At 40.7% G+C, this 19,270-nt stretch overlaps 1 protein-coding gene across 2 annotated transcripts in view; it reads left to right on the top strand.

The window, feature by feature from the left end:
• The first annotated feature begins 413 nt into the window (after positions 1-413).
• mon2 (MON2 homolog, regulator of endosome-to-Golgi trafficking) overlaps positions 414-19,270 on the top strand; it is a 33,456-nt gene continuing 14,599 nt past the window's right edge. For both annotated transcript variants that reach the window (XM_085412748.1, XM_085412749.1), the window contains exons 1-15: positions 414-931; positions 8,524-8,587; positions 9,630-9,757; positions 12,168-12,299; positions 12,387-12,516; positions 12,707-12,804; positions 13,129-13,254; positions 13,727-13,921; positions 14,295-14,419; positions 14,685-14,824; positions 14,954-15,107; positions 15,462-15,652; positions 15,996-16,077; positions 18,116-18,297; positions 18,927-19,039. In XM_085412748.1, coding sequence (XP_085268874.1) covers positions 824-931; positions 8,524-8,587; positions 9,630-9,757; positions 12,168-12,299; positions 12,387-12,516; positions 12,707-12,804; positions 13,129-13,254; positions 13,727-13,921; positions 14,295-14,419; positions 14,685-14,824; positions 14,954-15,107; positions 15,462-15,652; positions 15,996-16,077; positions 18,116-18,297; positions 18,927-19,039 — 1,968 coding nt within the window. In that variant the 5' untranslated portion in view covers positions 414-823. The remainder of the gene's footprint in view (positions 932-8,523; positions 8,588-9,629; positions 9,758-12,167; positions 12,300-12,386; positions 12,517-12,706; positions 12,805-13,128; positions 13,255-13,726; positions 13,922-14,294; positions 14,420-14,684; positions 14,825-14,953; positions 15,108-15,461; positions 15,653-15,995; positions 16,078-18,115; positions 18,298-18,926; positions 19,040-19,270) is intronic.

A 19,270-nucleotide genomic window follows, 5' to 3' on the forward strand; every position in this document is an offset into this window, starting at 1 on the left:
TAAGTAAATGCAGTGACTACATTGATGTCAAGACAAACTACTCACAAATGCTTGTCTATTTAATTGCTGAATTAATGCACAATTAAGTTAAACATTTTAGGTTATATTCAGTTAAATTGAACCTTAATTAGTCAGTTAAACGTATTTCTTAAAATAATAAAATTGTTGATATTGTCAATAATCGTTTTTTTTCTTGTTTTTGTAAGCACTGCAAAGACATTTCTAGACAGCCTCCTGCAGCCTCTTTCCGGGCCAATAGGTGGTGTGTGTGGACAGGTAACCGAGCAGAAGCGCTGATACCGTGGTCCAGATCAGACTACTGTGTGCTTCGTGGCTATCTGTCTGTGCCGATCTCTTCCTGCAGGGGTCGCTGCAGTCACCTGCATACGCCACTGTTTACGGAAGTCCAAGTGACGTGTCAGTGTCCAGCGAAGCATTGTGGGAAAGAAAGTGGAGCTGACACGGCCGCTGATGGCAGACTGCTCAATTTAGCAGATATCTTCGACTAGTAAACAGCCGTAAGAAGCAGAAATTTAGGGTAACGATGCGACTCCTTGAAGCTAATGTCAGCTGGCTGTGAGGAGGTCGGACTTATGCCGGTGTCATCGCTGCTCACCTGCGCACGGGCGCTCGAAGCACAGAAGTGGGATCCCGTATCAATGGACCGCAGCGTTTTTATTTCCTTTTCCGAGGGAGGCGAATAAAGTAGTGACGGATTATATCCCCCCACGGTGGATGGGTGGTGGGGGGGCGACCGCGCTCCCACATTCCTTTCAACGTTTAAAGTATTTCTGAGGTTTTCTATCGAAAGGCGCCGTCAAAGATGTCGACCAGCAGTCCCGAGGCGGTGAAGAAATTACTAGAGAACATGCAGACGGATCTGCGGTCTCTCTCCATGGAGTGCAAGAAGAAATTCCCCCCTGTCAAAGAGGTTAGCCTGCTAGTTAGCTTCACCGAGCCCCGATTTTTAGCAGTTTGCATCCGTTTGTGAAGCTCGTTTTATGTTTTTATTAGGTTTTACATTAAAAAATGTATGCGCTCGTTCTGTCACAGCAACCGTGGGGCCTTTGAGTTGTTCCCATACTGTACTTCTCATAAGTTGTATCAGCTGCTGGGCCTCCCTACGCTTAATATGTTTGGTGTAATGCGTTTAAACAGAAGCAGATTCACAAAAACACCGAGCTAAACTTTTTTACGTAGCTACACTTTAAGTATCTTTGTTAGATGTAACTTATGTCAAAGGCGTAAACACTGAAGTTAAATTTTCAGTGGCTATAAAAAGGCAAGTAAAAGTGAGAAAACGTGTATTTTGGGGATGGGGTGAACTAACTATTCAAGTCAAGCAATGTAAATGTACTTTATTTTGTATTTTATTTGATGCTAGCATCTTTGGGCAAGAGTGGTTGGGCCACTGTCACCCACCTTGCATAGGGTTCACATCAAAGTTATTATAGTTAAGTAAAACTAAATGTGAGAAAACATTTTAGTTAGCTAAAATAAAAACTAGACCTTCTAGAACTAGAAGCGATTTGAATGGGAAAAACAAACTAAAATAAAATGTATAATAGATGAAATATACTTAGTTTTGTTATCTGTTAATTTGTTAAAATTTGCTATCACAAACTGCCTGATGAGGCTTTTATGATCATGTTTTTTGAGGCTTTTGATGTCTACAAGACTGAGTCAGCATTCAAAAGGTTCTGTTTATATTTTAATATCTCTACAGATTTTTTTTTAAAATCTACAACTAACACTGAAATTAATAAAAACTAAAGTGAAACCAGTCAACCTGCTATGGAAACTCACTGAAACTTAAAAAGGAAAACTAACAATATAATAAAAAGTAATCAGAAAATACAAAACTGTATTAACTCAGACTCAGAGTCCATGCAGGTGTCTGGCTGCAGAAATCAAAGATACATGGGAAACGCAGTCATTTTTAAAACCAGATGTGATATGAGCATGGATGCCACAGATATCATTTGACAGGGAGTGATTCTCATGATATAAGCGAACAGGCCCTTAAAACCTTTATTCCAATTTATCTTTATTTTTTAAAGTAAAAAGTCTTTGTTTTTAAGGGCTTTGGTGATACTCGGCCTCTGTTGACCTGTCCTGTCTGCAGTCTGACACTGAGAGTTGGTTTCAACAGGCTTGCTAGTTACTGACACAGCCAAGTGATTTCACACACACATTGTTGTTTGAATGACTTACTGTATTATTAAGGCCTTCACACTGGCTTTGTTGCGTGGCACTGTTTTGTTGGTGACATTTCTGATTACTCAATGACTGGAGCACAAACAATACAAGGCCGTGTACAAAAGAAGTACACTTGAACATTTCACTTAGAAATGTAAGCAGTAGTAGCATGATAAAATGTCAAGTTTAACTGTACAGCAGGCATATGCGGGGGCATAGACAACAATGTCGGCAACACTTGTAACTCATCAGTATTCATATTGGAACAACCGCTGGTAGTCGAGGCTGACGTCTTTATGTGAGGCTTTTGTGACCACAGCAGCACTCGTCAGCCAGCTCAGCAGAGCAATTCATATCACGCCATGGCAGCTTAGTTTGTTTCCCCTCAGGGTTCACCTTGGATAGAAGCAACATTCCCATGGAGAAAAAAAGGGGAAATAGCTCAGCAAGTGCTTCCATTTCCTTTGTGTTTTGCTCACTACAGATTTAGTCCATTGACTTCAGTGGTTGATGTTTCAAAATGAGTGGTATGGCCATCAAAAGACATGGCACGCGACTGATCTTACGTGTTGAACTGATTTCTGGCCCTTGCCTAAGGGGTCTTATGAAGTTGCTTCAAATATTGATTTATCATCAGTGAGGTTTTCCCATCCTTATCAGGCTTTTTTCCCCCAAGGGATCAGAGTATTGAAGAGATCCCTTTTGATGTTCCTCCCAACCTGAGTTACCGCCCGCTCTGATCAATGGTGTTGTGATTGAAACAACGTTTTCCAGTCGAAACTGTCATGGTTAAATTTGCGGCGATGTTGTCATCCTTAGCGTCTACGTTTTAGAGAACTGTTCTAGGGACTTCTAAGGGACTTATGTCTGTAGTTTAATTGTAAAACTAAAATCTCAAATCCTTGCAGCTTTACTACTGAAGAACAAAATGTGCTTTTTCCCAGACTGTCTTCATTCCATTTCCTCTCCTGTTTCTCAGTCCATCTCCCACAGTGACACTACATGCAAGAGAACGAATCACATTGTTTGTTTGTTTTTCTTTTTTCTTCTCCCTCAATCACTCATAGCCTGTCTTACAAAAACAGCACATGTAATGTAATAGAATAGAATAGCCTTTTATTCTACAACCAAATTATTATATACATTTTCAATTAAATAATGAATGAAATGGAAATAAGTATTTGATCACTTGAATTTTTGTGGTCACTTCCAAACAAATGAACAGTCTGTATTTTTTATGGTATATAATTTTAATGGAGAGAAACATTATATCAGCCAAAGATTCTGACAAAACTCATTGTATAAAACCAAACAGGTGCCAAAAAATGCTGCACACAGCCACCAGCAAGAAGCTTGGTGAGAAGGTGAAAACTGTCAATGTGGTTATTTGGAAATGACCATCAGTCACCCTCTGTCTGAGGCAAGAGCTTGCTGCATGGTACAGGACTTCACCAAACTAAAGGGCTAATGGTTTGGGCCATATATCAACAGCTTCCTTTCCCTTAACTAGAAAACTGAAGATGGGTCTTGGATGAGTCTTTCTGCATGACAGTTACCCGAAACATATTACCAAGGCAACAAAGAAGAAGCAAATTACCATACCATACCATACCACCTTTATTTATAAAGCACTTTAACATAAAACCAGAGTTCACAAAGTGCTGTACATGCTAATAGCATAAGTAAAGAAAATTAAAATGAGATAAGATAAAATAAATAACTAAAAAACTAAAATAAATTGAAACATGTTAAATTAAGGTCATGAAGTGACCATAGCAAGTCTCCAGACCTCATTCCTATGGAAAATCTGTGGAGTGAGCTGAAGCTTCAGTCGCCAAGTGACAGCCAAGAAACCTAAAGGATTTAGAGTTTCTGTAAAGAGGAGTGGGCTAAATTCCCTCCTGAGATGTTTCAAACCTGGTGACCAACTACAAGAAATGTCTTCCCACTGTGCTTGCCAATTAGAGTTTCTCCAAATACTAAGTCATGTTTTGTAGGTTTTTGGTTGATATTCTCTCTCTCTCTCTATTAAAATAAAATTACTATTAAAAATTAGAGAATGTTCATTATTTTGTAAGAGAGCAATCCTACAAGAGTGTCAACTAATTATTTCCAGCCAGCCTTGAAAATTTTCAAATGTATATCGTGATAGATATTTTTGGACATATCGCCCTGCTCTATATACTATACAGACTATACTCTCACTGTTACATTGAAAAAGGCCTTTCAGAAAGTTACTCAGTTTAGAGTCTCACAGTACAACATGTTTAAGGAAGTAAATCTGTGAGTTTCGCTAATGTTGTTTTTAGACGACACAAGCTGGTTTGTAGATCAGGGTCAGTTTGACTTCGGCCACTCCTCAAGTTTATTTATATAGCACAATTCAACAATAAGGTGGTTCAAAGTGCTTTACAGAGACATTAAAAAACAAAAGCATGATTTAAAATTGATTAAAAAAACAGTACATAAAATCAGAACGGTAGATAAGACCAGTAGTTAAAATGTAAGTTTTGAAATCTAAGCTTAAAAGTGTGGATTTGGTGTTTTACTCAAATGCAGCTGAGAATAGGTGAGTCTTCAACCTGGATTTAAATAAACTGAGTGTTTCAGCTGATCTGAGGCTTTCTGGGAGTTTGTTCCAGATATAAGGAGCATAAAAGCTGAATGCAGCTTCTCCGTTTCTGGTTCTGACTCTGGGAACTGATAAAAAACCGGATCCAGATGACCTGAGGGATCTGGAAGGTTCATACTGGGTCAGGAGGTCACTGATGTATTTTGGTCCTAAACCATTCAGAGCTTTATAGACCCTCATCAGAACTTTAAAGTCTATCCTCTGATGGACAGGCAGCCAGTGTAAAGACCTCAGAGCTGGACTGATGTGATCCACTTTTTTGGTCTTAGTGAGGACTCGAGCAGCAGAGATCTGAATGAGCTGTAGTTGTCTGACTTTTTAGGTAGACCTGTATAGATGCTGTTACAGTAGTCAAGCCTGCTAAAGATGAATGCATGGACTAGTTGTAAGAAGAGTAAGAAGTACTAAATGACTTTTTTAGTTTTTCTGTTTGTGTACTCCCAGTCAAGTCCTGAGATTTCAAACTTAGCATCTCATTCTTTATGTAATGTCCTCGAATCCCACATGTGGTCATGTTTACACAGTGTTTTGCACATGATACTGATAATGGTCAAATAATAAAATACTGGTGGTTGGTATCAGATTAGCAGATAAATGATGTCTATTCTGAAAAGCAGTAACCTTTTGACTTTTTCCTTGTGTTGAGCACATTCAGAATTTTGTTTAGTGATGGCCTAAATAATCTGCTTTGAAAGCTGTTAAAGTGAACACATACCAAGTGTCTTTGAAGGTGGATACAAACTCAAAGAATTAATTCTCAGTCAGGGATTCTCTGCAGCGTGCTGCTTAATGTGACTGATAATGTATCTGTTCAGTGATACCAGAATAGTTGACTTTATGACATAGATAAGAGGGCAAGGTTTTTAACTGATAAATTTTACTAGAGTAACACTGCAGTTACCTTTGAATAGACTTTCAGATACACCAATAAAAGAACTCATGTATTAACATAGACAGTTTCTGGTGTCTCTCTCTGTTGCAATGGCATCATCAGGCCAGTGGTATTATCCTCAACAGTGTGGAGGCTTTTTAATGCTGACAGTTTTCCAGAGACAAGTGGAGGGGATACTTTTTACGCTAGAAAGCTTAAACAGCACTTTCTATGAGGAAGCAGAGAGAAAGATCAGTTTGTCTGCTGGGGAGAAATGTTGCAACTTCCTGTCAACCACAGACTCTAACAATTAGTAGGCTAATGTGAAAATATTTTTATTGTGAAAAGTTTTAATGGTTTTGTGGAAACTCACTGGCATTTTTTTCATATGGGAGGGTTCAGTTGGAGGCGGAATAAAGGACACACAATCTGTTTCTAATTAGAGAACTTGCTTGTCTCTGTTCAACTGACACACAGATTGTCAGTTCATATATGCCTTTAGTTCTCCTTTCATTTTTATAGAGTAGTCACTGTGGTTATTAACAGATATGGCTACTTCGGCAAAGGCAGGCCTTTTAAAAAGTACAATCCACTCTCTCATCACAACGTCAAAAACTTTGACTTAACAAAGTGCGCACATATTTCCCACGACTTTGTCTGCATGCTGCAATATTTCTAGTGCTCTCTTTTGAGTTGAATAGATAGTTGTTGTTGCACAGGTTGCAAATACACTCACTGGCCACTTCATTTATTACATCTTGCTAGTAACAGGTTGGACCCACGTTTCCCCTCAGAACTGCTTTAATCTTCATGATGCAAATTCAACGAGGTGCTGGAAACATTCATCAGAGATTTTTTGGTCCATATTGACATGACAGCATCACACAGTTCCTGCAAATTGTTCAGCTGGATTTCCATTATACCAGTGTCCCGTTCCACCACATCTCAAAGGTGCCCTATTGGATTGAGATCTGGTGACTGGAGGTCATCTAGATGCGCTGAACTTGCTGTCAGGAAACCAGTTTGAGATAATTTGAGATTTGTGACATGGTGCGTTATCCTGTTGGAAGGAGTCATCAGAAAATGGTTCAACTGAGGCCATAAAGGGATGGAAACGTTCATGAATACTCAATAGGTTGCAGTGTATTAAACCTGGTGGAACCTGATGCGGTCTTCTGCTGCTGAAGCCCATCTGCTTTAAAGTTCAATGTGTTTGCATTTAGAGATGCTCTCCTGAAAAACACCTTGGTTGTAACAAGTGGTTATCTTCCAGTTAGCTCAAAGCAGTGTAGCCATGCTCCTCTGACCTCTGACATCACTGAGGCGTTTTCACCCAAAGAACTGACGCTATTCTCTGTAAACTCTAGAGATGGTTGTGCAGAAAATGCCTGTAGATCGTCGTTTTTTTGCAAATCCTCAAACATGCCTGTCTCGCACCGACATCTATGTTCACAGTTACTTAAATCACATTTCTTTTCCATTCCGATACTCACTTTGAACTTCAGCAGGTCTTGATCATGTCTACATGCTTAAATGCATCATGTTGCAGCCATGTGATTGGTTGATTACGTATTTATGTTAACGAGCAGTTAAACAGTGTTTATTGTATAGTTATAAGGGGTTCACAGTTGTGAAGATGGGACAACACATCCTGGCCTGCAGTTAACAGCAAAGGCTCATGTTTGATATGCTGTATAATTGTGTCGTAACTAATTGTTGCAGTCTGAAACTCTTTCTGTCACAGCTTATGCAAAGCCAGAATTTGCTGTTCTGATGCTGGATTTTTCACTCGTCTGTGCTGATGGAAATATCAAAAGTAGCAACAGGAAGGTTGCAATTATTTCAGACTAAAAAAAGCTCTCTGCGCTCCCCTCATTTTCCTGCAAGCCGCTATGGTTCGGTTTCTGGAACAAAAGGAGAAGAGGGAGAGAAGCTTTTTTTTTTTTTTTTTTTTTTTTTTTAAGAGATTAACTTTTAGGGAGCTGTATGGTAAAAGATTTTCTGAAAAAGCTTAGCCATTAAGCAGGGGTTGTTACCAGCCGTTTAGTAATTTATGAATTGCGATCCTCCAAAGTGGCTCGACTTTTGTGACATGTTGGTGTATTGTAATCATGTTGTTACAGTATTTATCCCGTCAGTGGTGCCTAATCCAAAGAGGTGTGCCTTTTTTAAAAATGTCTTTCTTTAGCCAAAATTATACCAGCCTTTTAAAAAGGCAGTGTGTGTACTTCTGTAGCCACAAAGGTTAAAGCATTATGTTGTTTTCGTGAGGAGAATTACAAGACAGATGGCAGTACTGGCCCTGCAGACGGCCTTTGAGAAGAACTGCTCATAATAAGTTTTAAACAGTTTTTTAAAACATGTCTAAACAGGTGTTTTTGTATGTGGAACAACTGGGGCAAGAAGTGAAATTACAGTTAAAATTGAAACCATGTAGGAATGAGGAGTGGAGTATTGATGGGAAGCAAAGATGGGAAAGAAAACATCTTGAGAGGCTTGCCGTGGCATGCAGTTGTTGAAGAAAGATAAGAGCGGCCTCTCCGTCCCCACTTGCCATCCTCCTCCTTTTACCCTTCCCCATTCTTGACAGTGCTCCTCACAGCTGTTCTGAACATCTCAAGCTTAGAGGAATACCTCACTGGGTGTTCCTCATAAGATGAAGATGTTTTTCTACAACTGGGCCTTCCTATTTTCCGCTACACCCACCATTACAAGTAGCCATGTCTACCACCAGCGGTGCATGTATGCTGCACTGTCAGCACCTTTCAATTTGATGTCACATCAAACAGTTACCTAAATGTCTGTCCTCTTTCCTCTCTAGGCTGCAGAGTCTGGTATAGTGAAGATTAAGACGATAGCAGCCAGGAACACAGACATATTAGCAGGTGAGTGATAATAGAAGTACTTAGTTGTTCTTCAATTGGCTATGTGTGCAGAGCTAGTGCTTTAAACTGCAACAAGCTTATATTCAAATGTTCAGGGAGACGGCAGTATTCATGATTTTCTGTTCACACAACTGCATCCTGCATACAAGTGACAGACTGAAATAGTCACTGGGCTTTCATGTATTTTCCTTTCATAATGCATGCATTCAGCCAAAGGCAAGTCATGTACAAACGGCCTTTGACTCCACCCCAAAAAAACCAAACAAAAAAAGTCATTGTGTTTATTAAGTTATATGATAAATGAGTCTTTTATTTCCCTCCTCTCTGAGCTTTGTTTGCAGTCTTTTTCTGGCTCTTTCTAGCTTGTTGCTCTGAATTATTGAAGTATTTTCAAACGGGGCTGGTCTCTCAGCACTCGTATGGAAAATTGGTTCTAGTGCCGTCTCTGTAAACAAGTCTAGCTTTTTGGTAGCATTTGCAGAGTTGACACATAGTTGACATTTCCTGAGTTCCACTGATGACTGTCCACAACCTGCTGCCCCTCTGTAGCTGTGAACTGTACAGCAGCTCACTGTTCACTGTTTCAACTTTAAGTCTACTTGACGCATCAACTTTATGGTGATTAACTGGGAAACCTGTTGTGCAGGTGTAAATAACTGGTGAACCTAAATTCAGTTTACTGGAAAAGGAAATAATGCACTTTTCACTTTTAAGTGCTGTTTAAAATGAGATGATAAAAACCTCAGTGCAAAATGGGTACCTTTTTTTTATTATTATAATTGTTGAGCTAGAATAGTGTTGCATGATTCACACTTGAGAATAATTGTTATTGTAAGTTGATACCTCCATGTATTCTTTTCATTTACTCTCCAAAGTTTTCGTTCTGCAGTACCAGACTTCATGAAATCAGAAGCAAAACAAAAGCAAACACATGTATTTTTTTTTTTTTTACTTTAAGGCATTTTATTAGAAGTAAATTGCATGATGACATCTTTAAAAAAAGATTATTTGTGTCCTTTATTTGTGTCCCTTTTTCCTGCAGCCCTAAAGGAGAACAGCTCAGAGGTTGTGCAGCCTTTCCTGATGGGCTGTGGCACCAAAGAGCCAAAGATCACACAGCTGTGTTTGGCTGCCATCCAGAGACTCATGTCCCATGAGGTCGTATCTGAGGTGAGGGCTATAAGCTAGCCTTTTATTTGAAAATAGGATATTTATATTTTCATATGTATGATCTGCAGATGTGTACACAAGAAGGGAATCTAGTGTGTAGAAGGCCAAATAAAACCACAGTGTGGTAACAAGCAGTGCCGAATTGAGGACAGTTTGATTGATACATGTTAATTTACACACATCACAATAAATGCAATAATAATCATCAGGCTGTTAGACTAATGCACTCATTGGTGAGTTGCTTTTGGCAGGTGCACTCAGTAAGAGGCCTTTGCTGATCCGCTGTGTGACATTGAGCTTCACAAATACAGTGTGATTGTTATTTCAAAGAGTGGCGAGTCGGTGCGTGCGTCCTTGTTGGAAGGTTGTTCCCAAGCGAAGAAAACTCTTTTATAGAGAACACAGCCATGAAAAACACATTTTTCGAGTTTGTGATCGAACGACTCATTAAAAACAACGGAAAGTAGATGTGCTGTTTTTCTTTTTTAGCATTATTTGAATCTTTCGGGTTGTGGCCTTCTGTTGTTTTTTGTTTGATTACCTGGAAGTAAATAAAGACTGTTTTAAACCTCAATGTTTCATGCTCACCTTCAGTGTGTAAGCATGGACAAATTAAGGCTTGATTGATATCCAATTGGGTCAATACTGCAAGCACTGCAACACATCAATACCCAATCAAGCAGTGTAAATTTAATTTGACCTCGTTCCTGGCGCAAAGGCGCAGACCACCTTTACCACTTCCACTGCTCATTTTCGTGAAACCCGTTGACCTAGAAAATCTATTACTTGAACAGTTTAACATCATCTTTATGCGCAGTGGCAGTTAAACAACTCAGAAAAACGGAGTGGAATAAGGTACCGATCTCAGGAAAGGGGAGGCTACAATAACTTCCAAATTGAAATCGTCGTTTAATGGTAGCCTGTGAAATGGGTGTAGGGGTTTTCGACCTTTTAAACAACGCAGCTTTTGGCAGACCTGAGATGTGAGCGGTTTCCAAGATGTTACCCCAGAGGTGTTAGCACACTGCAAAGCAGGCTTTCTTCATTTTAATCATCATTTGTTGGATTACACTAAAATAGATTTCAAAGCTCTCTTTTTTTTTTCCTTTGGTGGGAGAAAAGATGCGCTCGGCATTCCCTGAGAAAATTCTTTGTCAGAACTGGTCACGCTGGGTTACTTAGCGCTAATTCTTATCAACTATTTTTGTCACACATATCTCGCTCTCACGCTCTGTCTCTCTCTTTCCACGCAGTAGTTTACCTCAAACACTGAAATGTTCTGAATCCCAGGACATCCAAGAAGAAACTTAACTAAATTTAAACCCTTGTTGCTGACCAGAGGAAAAATGGCTGTTTCTTAAAGCTGTATCCTTGAAAATAGCTGTGAATTTTAACTGTGAATTAAAAGGAATAATACATTTTTAATCATTCAGATTCATTGTTATTTCCCCCACTCACCAGTAGTAGATGGGTAGTAATGTTAGTTAAACAGACTGAGAGTTTAAGCGTTTAGTATTTTATTTTACAAATACAAAAAAGTTTGCACACAAAAACAGCACAGCGTGGGGAGCGGGTTGATGCAGGTCAATCCAGTAAAACAGAAAGCAGCTTCTAACCTGTGCTGTTTCGTTTCATAAAAAGAAAGAAAAAGAAATCCTAAACTTCTTGAACCTCCATGGCCAAAACAACAAAACGATGCAGGAGTAGCTCCCCTAAAACGGTGGTCTCTAACAAAAGCAGCCAGGAGCAGAGGACAAGTGAACCACACCAAGTAGGCGGGACATAGGAGAAAGACAGGATGGTGAAGAAGTACAGGCCTCTCCAAACCAACTGAGATTTAGTTCCCATCTATCTCCCCAAGCATGTCTTGTCTATTCACGGAGATCTCAGCAATAAATTCACATCATTTCATTCTTGAATCCACCTGGACATTTGTGCCAAATTTGCAGAAGTTCCTTAAGGCATTGCTGAGATATTGCATTGAGGAGAGTAGACGACTAAAGCAGTGCCTTCAGGCAGGGCTGTGGCAGAGCATAAGACGCGTTCATATTTGAAAATTGAGTTTGTTTGTTATCTTGTGAATTGAGCCAGTTACACATAAAAGCAGCTGTTAGGGGGATGCATGTAGATTTATTTTGGATAGCTTGACCCTGAGAAAGGACGTGCGGTGTCACTTACTATCAGCAGAAACTGACAGTGAGATCTGGTGTTATTGAACTGGGTGATGTTGTAACCCCAAGCAGGCACAACCATCTGCTCCCACAAGAGTGTGTTTTTGTGCATGTCTATTATTTATGGCTGTTACCTTGGGCAAGCCAAAGGCCTGATATCAGCTAGGAACTCTGATAATGCCTCCTAAATTCAGAGTGTGGCTATGTACTTTAGTTGTGTGTGTGTGTTTGTGAAACAGGCAGCAGCAGGGAACATCATCAACATGTTGTGGCAGCTGATGGAAAATGGTTTGGAAGAGCTGAAACTTTTACAGACAGTCCTCGTCCTGTTGACCACCAACACAGTTGTACATGATGAAGTGCTATCCAAGGTAAAAGCATAGACACACACACTGTTTGCATGTATTATATGGATGAACAGTATAGTAGCAGTAGTTTGTTTTTTCCCCTGTGCCCAGGCTATTGTGCTGTGTTTTCGTCTGCACTTCACCAAGGACAACATCACCAACAACACAGCAGCTGCCACCGTTAGACAAGTTGTCACCGTGGTGTTTGAGAGGATGGTGGCTGAGGACGAGCGCTTTAAAGGTTAGAGTTCATTGGTTCTGAAAGTAGGAAGATGATACAGTAAAATTCTGAGATGCTTAATATTACAGATGGTGTGAAAAACTGAAAAGTACATCTTTACACCTTAAGCTATTTAAATAGAACATAGATAAAAATGCTTTTTAATTGCAAGCTAATTTACTGTGTAATGTATTTTGTATTTAACCTCAAGGCATTGTGGAGCAGCCCCCTCCTGTCCAGGGAAACACCAACCGCCGGTCTGTTAGCACTTTGAGACCCAGTGCAAAGGATGCATACATGCTGTTTCAGGTATGTCCACCAGGGGGCGGTAGCCTTCTATAAGCCGTCCTGCCCTCTTGTCAGAGTTGGTTAGATGCTGATTTTGAGATCTTTCTTATAATCTCAAATTGAGGTCCAGTAAAACTAATTCAGAAATATTTCTTTTCATCTCTGAAATGAAGTAATTTTTTTAAAGAGGGATTCGGTTGTCTTGAAGTCTTTCACCCACATTACACTTTCATGTGATGATGATTGTTCTTCACGCAGAGCTCGGTCAAAGCCCTGTTTCAGCCACTGTGATGTGGGTAGGACAACACTGCATTGTTTTGAAGGCTGTTGTTCACCTTCCTGCAGGACTTGTGCCAGCTGGTGAATGCTGACGCCCCCTACTGGCTGGTGGGGATGACAGAGATGACACGGACGTTTGGCCTTGAGCTGCTGGAGTCTGTTCTTAATGATTTCCCCGGTGTATTCCTGCAGGTAAAGAGAGAAAAAAGAGCGAGTTTGTGAACATCTAGACCAGGGGTGGGCAATCTCAGTCCACGAGGGCTGGTGTCCCTGCAGGTTTTAGATGTGTCCTCAAACCAACACAGCTGATTTAAATGGCTAAATTAGCTCCTCAACATGTCCTGAAGTTCTCCAGAGGCCTGGTAACGAACTAATCATGTGCTTCAGGTGTGTTGACCGAAGGTGAGATCTAAAACCTGCAGGGACACCGCCCCTCGTGGACTGAGATTGCCCACCCCTGATCTAGACCAAAAACAAGGTGTCAGACCAGAAGTGGCAAAAAAGAGAAAAGTCTGCTCATTGTTAGGTTCCAACTTTTTTTATTTTAAAAGGTTTAGATCCATCTGATCCATCTTGTCCTTTCAATAAAATTCTTAATGAAACATTCTACAATAAAATAAATTAATTCATAGGATGTTTTGGTCTCCCTTTGTTTCCTACCCAGCATCAGGAGTTCAGTTTCCTGCTAAAAGAAAGAGTTTGTCCCCTCGTCATCAAGCTCTTCTCCCCTAACATCAAGTTCCGGCAGGGCAGCAGCAGCGCTGCTTCACCAGCTCCTGTGGAGAAACCTTACTTCCCCATCTGCATGAGGTTGCTGCGTGTGGTCTCCGTCCTCATCAAGCACTTCTACAGCTTACTGGTAAGTAACTGATCCGTTGCGATGGTTGGGTGGTCAAAACAGTTGTCTGATGGTTGTTTTTTTTATGTCTATGGGATTTTCTTAAGCACAGAGCTGATGCACTTAATTGATCCAGTCAGATTAGCATTGGCTTACCCAAGCAGTAGTTTTGTCTTAGTTCTCCTCCAAGCACTTTAATGAGCTTAACTACAATCGAGTAACTCAGCATTCCAGCTGTTTTTATTTAGTGGCATTTATTCAATTTTTGAGATGGAATTTTTTTTTCTTCTTTTTGCTCAAATTGATCAAAAAGCCGTTCCACTTCCACAAAGCCAGAAGGTATTCAGAGATTTTGCATCACTTTCAGTCTGATATGTGTGTGCTTGGCTTGCAGGTGACTGAGTGTGAGATCTTCTTGTCTCTGTTGGTGAAATTTCTGGATGGGGAGAAGCCTCAGTGGCTCAGAGCAGTGGCTGTGGAATCAGTCCACAGACTGTGTGTGCAGCCTCATTTGTTACGGTAAGCAGCTTTAAAAAAACAACACAGATTTTTAGTTACAGGGTCTGGAAACTTACGTTTTTTTTTTCCTACTTTAGTTTAAAAAAATATAGCTGATTCTGCACAATTACATTCATTAAACCCTTTTGTGACTAAGGTTGTTTAACTGTTTCTCAGAGTGCAGTTTGGCCTAATGAAACTTGGCAAAGTCTGAAGTGTCCTTTTTTTTTTCTTTCTAATACAACCCCACACTGCTGTGATCTCACTCTGCTCTTCTCTGTTTCAGTTCGTTCTGCCAGTCTTATGACATGAAGCAGCACTCCACTAAAGTGTTCAGAGACATTGTCAATGCCCTGGGATCCTTCATCCAGTCCCTCTTCATCGTTCCCAATGCGGGAAACGTGGCTGCTGTCGGCGCGCCAGCTGGTAAGTTGACTGAGTTGTCCTTATTTAGAATTTCTATTGATGTCAAGGAGATGTGTTCAAATGGGCCTGAAATTCAGATTTACTGCACTTATACCCCCTTACCTCATTCCTCTCTGGCTTTTGTTGTAGGTGGGTCGGGTTCAGGTGCTCAAGGCACAGCACAAGGCGGTCCAGGCACAGGAGGGGTCAGCGGCACCCTGACTACCCAGGCTGCATTTGAATACCGTGGTACCTGGATCCCCCTTATGACTGTTAGTGTCCAGGGAAGCGCCAAGGCCACCTAGTAAGAATTTCTTTTGTACATACTGAATAATCTCCCCTTATTTATTGTGTGTTTATAAGGATGTAATTCCAGTCACAGATGCAGAAAGTAAACAGTTCCAGGACCGACTAGCTTTGTGCTGCAAAGTGGCATAAATATAGACAAGCTTGTCATTTTTTAAATTAATTTTTTCCCCCAAGATGTTGTTTCTGACGTTAATGATACAGCAGATCAAAAGTTATTTGCTGAAAAGAAATGGCTGCCTAATATGTTAATGGTCTTGGAAAAGGAGGCAGCTCTTATATGTCAATTTTCCAGACAGAAACTTCAGTTCATGTACTTCACCTCATTTCTCTTTCTCCATCTCTCTCCCAGCTTAGAGATGCTGGACAAGGTTGAGCCCCCATCCATCCCAGAGGGCTACGCCATGTCAGTGGCCTTCAGTGCTCTGCTTGACCTGGTGAGGGGCATCACCACCATGATTGAAAGAGAACTGGCCGCGGAGGAGGAGGCAGCTGCTGAATTTAGAGAAGCTCACCCTGACCAGGAGTGGAAGCCGCAACCTGGTGAGAATGTACAGAAGGAAAAAATGTTCTTTGGAGCGTTTTATTCTCATGATACACCCTGACAAGAAGGATATTAATCAGTTGAAAATATATGAAAGCAGACATATGGAGATGGGGAAGCAGGAGTGGTGTGTATAATGGTCTAGCCTGTCATGATTCTGGGTGGTAGCACTTGTACAAACTCTAGTGACCACAATTATAACCGAACCTCTTTATAATTTCAAATAAGAAGTGGAAAAAAATTAGAGATGATCAATTTCTTTTCTTTTTCCCCAACATGAGACTGTCCAGACTGATGTGATAGTATTTAGGAATAAACCCCGTAATGTTTTGTTTGTCTCAGGGGCTCACCTGGTGTGGGAGGAGATGGTCAACGCCTGCTGGTGCGGTCTCCTGGCTGCACTGTCTCTGCTGCTGGATGCCAGGTACGGATTCTGGAGTCAGCAGACATGTTATGTATTTACAGCAGTGATTCAGACAGGAACGTTTTAAAGCTTTAGTCATTTGTAAATTGCACCACATTAAAGATTACTTTAAACGCACGATGTATGCTTAACAGATAAATACACATTTAATTTCCCGTTCAAGTGTTTGTTCAATAGAACTAGGAGGTGAGTTTTTGTGCTGCTGAAACAGACATTATCATGTTGTAGTTATTAATGAATATTAATAATAGCTCTGTGTCCAACATAACAACCCTCAGGTCAGTGGCTTAGAGTTTAATGGCCTATTTATTTTTTTTATTGGCTTGTGTTTTTATATTTTTAAATAGTCATGCAATTTAATTAAAACAATATTTCAGATGATTTCACTTACAAAATGGAAAACGATACAGAAGCCTTGAAATTAATATGGCGTGACCATGGTCTCTAATGCGGTCACTTCTCCGTTAGCTGCAGGTGTCGCTCCCATGTTAAATAGGACGGCGCCCTCAGCCTTCATCGAGCTGTATAATTTAACCAGTCTGGTATCTGGTGTCAGACTAAGTTAACTGTTCATATTTTAATACAACCTGTGCACATCTTTCACGGTGTAAAACTAACAGCGGTGGATGGAGCAGCTACAGAGTTTGCTTTTCTTCAGTTTGTTGATCAGGTGGTTCGATGCAGGACTCCCGCTCACTTTTTTCCCAGTTAAGGTTTTAATGGTGATCAGATGTTTTGGTGCTGCTGTTTTGGATGCTAGAAACATGTTTTCTTTTACTCTGAGTTCACTGTCTCAGTAATGGCTCTGCCTATTTACTGTTCACAGCGTGTAACGCTGTAGACTCTGGCTCTGACATTAAACTTTGCCAGCATCACCATCACTGCTTCTGTTGTGTTATCAGCGTTTTTGCTGAAAAACTGGAGGCTGCCTGGACTTAGGGTTGTCATACGCTGCTCCTAAATATGTTTGTAGTGCAGGGTCTGTTTTAAGTCGCAAATGTGGGTTTGCATCTTTTAACACAACAGCCCGCTACACAGCCGTGCATTAAACCATTAGTCCCCCTGATGCCAACATCATTTTTTGCTGGTCCCCACAACATAATATTCCTAGCAATGTGTTTCACTGTGGGGATGGAGTTCTTGTGGTTGTAGGTTTCTCCCTTCTTTCTCCAAACATAAGCAGCGTCTCTGTGGCCAAAGAGCTCAAGTTTTATCTCACCTGATCAAAGGACGCACTTCCAGTCCAGGTTGTCCTCAGCATACTTCAGTGTCTGTTCTTCCTGTGTTTTTCTTGGTCTGCAACCTCTCAGCCCATTCCTGTGCAGTATTCTAGTGATTCACTAAGTCCCTAGCAGTTGTGACTTTAGACACATTTGTCACTAGTTTTCTTTCCAGCCTTTGAAATATTTAGCTTCCTGCCTCTGTCAGGCTCTGTGGCTCTCTTTGAATTTCTTAATGATACTTCTCACTACAGTTCTTGACACTTGGAGATGCTGTGATAGCTTTCTATATCCACCTCCTGCTTTGTGAGCATTAGCAATTCTTTTTGTGGAGTCAAAAGAGATTTCTTGTTTTTGACATGATGCTTTCTCATGTGACAGCTCAAACAGTGAGTCAGTTGGAAGAAAACCCTCAGTTTTAACTTGCGTTTACAAGTTTTGAGCATTACAAAGTTAAAACACATCATTGCAAAGGTCAGCTTTTCAGCTGCTAATAACACAAACTCTGCTCATTTTTATTATTGTGTGCAAACAGAAATAATTGATGGTTTCTAAAGAAGACTCATTTGTTTAGATGTGCTATGTTGAAAATTCTTCACTTGGTCATAAAAGTACTTCGAAAGAAATTCAAATTTCATTGCTGGGTTTATCTATACATATCCTATCATGTTCTAATAATGAATAAAGGTCTAATATAGCCTTGGCAGCATTTCTTAGGATATAAATATTAAATTAGACAATAAGGAATACAGTCTGCAGTGTGTTATGTTTCACTTTTCTGTCCTCTTTCTTCCTTTTCTCACGTCTTGCGTGTTCAGCACTGATGAGACAGCGACTGAGAACATCTTGAAAGCAGAGCTGACCATGGCCTCGCTGTGTGGCCGTCTCGGCCTGGTGACACCTCGTGATGCCTTTATAACGGCCATCTGCAAGGCCTCTCTGCCCCCACACTACGCCCTAACTGTCCTCAGCAGCAACGCGGCCACCCTCTCCAGCAAAGGTGGGTGACTGAGAATGCATCTAAAGATAAATACAAAACACATTTTCAAGGGGACTCAAGTTTCATATAACCTCTATTTTTGTTGTACAAGTATGTCAGGCATGTAGTTATTCACTTGTACACACCAAGAATTGCAAGAGCAAATACATGTTTTATACTGCAAACCATTAAAAGTCCCCATGTAAAGCCCTGAGGGATGGCCTCTGGTCACATGTGTTTAATGAGCAGGTCTAATCTCCCACATGGGTAAGATGTGCCCAACATGTAAACTGTTGCCACTCTGCCTGTCCCTGTTCTCCTGCTCTTGTTGCATTAATCCATAAGTTTTCACTGTGGCTTCTAATTAGACACACCAAGGAGAATGTGCCTGGGGAACGTAGGCATCCACACACAGCTGCTCTCAAGCCGGCCGCTCAGACTCTCACTATTTGCATATCAGCTTGTAGAGATAAAGCCGGCAAATTGGGTCTTGACTCACCGATGGGATGTTTGTCTTGGAGTTAATTAAGAGAGCTTTTCTTGCATGTTGTAAGCTTGCTACAAAATCCCCTCAAAAACCTTGACTCCTCTACGTGTGCGCGTGTGTAACAATATGTTTGCGTGGGTGCGTGCGTGTGTTTTCTCCACAGCTTATTCAATCCAGGGCCAGAACGTGCAGATTATCAGCCCCTCCAGTGAATCTCATCAGCAGGTGGTGGCTGTGGGGCAGCCACTAACTGCCCAGCCCCAGGGCACTGTTGTGGTAAGGACGCACACATTTGGAAGACTTGGTGGTTACATACTCGATAAGTGTAACAGATTTTCACATTTTAATTTGTGTAGCAGTTTTCCCAAAACAAAGCTCACAAGTGTTTTTTATCAAAACAAGTTAGATTAACAATAATCTTCCATAATGGAGACAATGTCAGCGGAGCTCTTGCTGTTGGGCAGGTTAAATCCAGATAAAGCAGGAAAACCACTTTTCCACAATAAA

The sequence above is a fragment of the Rhamphochromis longiceps genome, linkage group LG7 (assembly GCF_057381845.1).
Source record: "Rhamphochromis longiceps isolate RC_006_pf linkage group LG7, R_longiceps_female_GT1.1, whole genome shotgun sequence".
In the NCBI taxonomy this organism is placed as follows: Eukaryota; Metazoa; Chordata; class Actinopteri; order Cichliformes; family Cichlidae; genus Rhamphochromis; species Rhamphochromis longiceps.